General features: G+C 37.8%; 1 protein-coding gene across 1 annotated transcript in view; it reads right to left on the reverse strand.

Moving 5' to 3' along the window:
- LOC131882452 (dynamin-like 120 kDa protein, mitochondrial) overlaps positions 1-1,050 on the reverse strand; it is a 15,821-nt gene that overhangs the window by 11,165 nt on the left and 3,606 nt on the right. The window contains exon 8 of the mRNA XM_059229597.1: positions 917-1,046. Coding sequence (XP_059085580.1) covers positions 917-1,046 — 130 coding nt within the window. The remainder of the gene's footprint in view (positions 1-916; positions 1,047-1,050) is intronic.

Genomic DNA, 1,050 nt, shown 5'->3' on the forward strand with positions numbered 1-1,050 from the left:
TCCCTGATGGCCTCTAAAGCATCTTGATCTGTGACTACAAGATCATCTAAACGCTCAACTTGACTAACCTTGTCAATCTCAACAGACTCATCTTCAGAATAATGTGCTGTTGCTTCTGAATTCAGCGAGGTTGAAAACACACTGGAGAACTGATCTCCAAGCATGTTAGCCATAGTCTCTACATTGCTAACGGCTTCCCCATCAACCTCAAAAGGCCCAACAGAGTGTTTCATTTTTCTCTTAGAGTTCGCATAAGAGAAAAATGCCTTCGGATTCGACCTGACCTCCTGAACCACTTTACTCTCAGTTTGTAACTGGTCATATTCGATGGAGGCCTTAATCTTACCCTGAACTACGTTATCTCATCCCAAGAATGTATGTCTAAGGAGTTATCAAGAAGTAACCAAAGGCGTATCTTACTTGTTGCTAAGAAACTCACCGATAATATAATTAGTTGTTTGTTCAAGATGATATTGATTTAACAAATCATTCATATAATTATTCTTCGTTAACTATGATTTCAGGGTGCTACAAAATTGGAACCTCAATTTAAAAGTTGTAGGTTTTTGCCTACTCTGAAACTCAATTTTTCGTTGATTTGAATGTAAAATGATATTTCTCAACTCAAGGAGCAATCAGTTCGTAATTGATCAATAATCAAGCACTTTTTGCTTTGTTAAACCACCATAATACTTGAATAACCAAAGGGAATGCAACATTCTTTCACCATTGTATAACTAGTTAGCACGTGTTCGTAATATTTTTTGACTTATTTTCTTAACTCGACAAAAATCATGAGCTATTTTTTCCCAACCCCTGGTCATAATCAGAAGTAATAGATGTCTAAGGTGTGTTGGAACGAGCTATCTGCTCGTTACGTTCTGATAATGATAGGACTACTAAAGGATGGTCTTACTTTGATTTTTTTGCGGGCATGGACGTCCTTGCCTCTCAAAAGGAGTTGCTTTTTGAGCTCCCGATTGATTTTCTCGAGCTTTTCAATCTCCTTCTGGTAACGGATCTGGGTCTTCATCAATTCCTCTTGGGTAC

Source organism: Tigriopus californicus, chromosome 6 (genome assembly GCF_007210705.1).
Source record: "Tigriopus californicus strain San Diego chromosome 6, Tcal_SD_v2.1, whole genome shotgun sequence".
Classification (NCBI taxonomy): Eukaryota; Metazoa; Arthropoda; class Copepoda; order Harpacticoida; family Harpacticidae; genus Tigriopus; species Tigriopus californicus.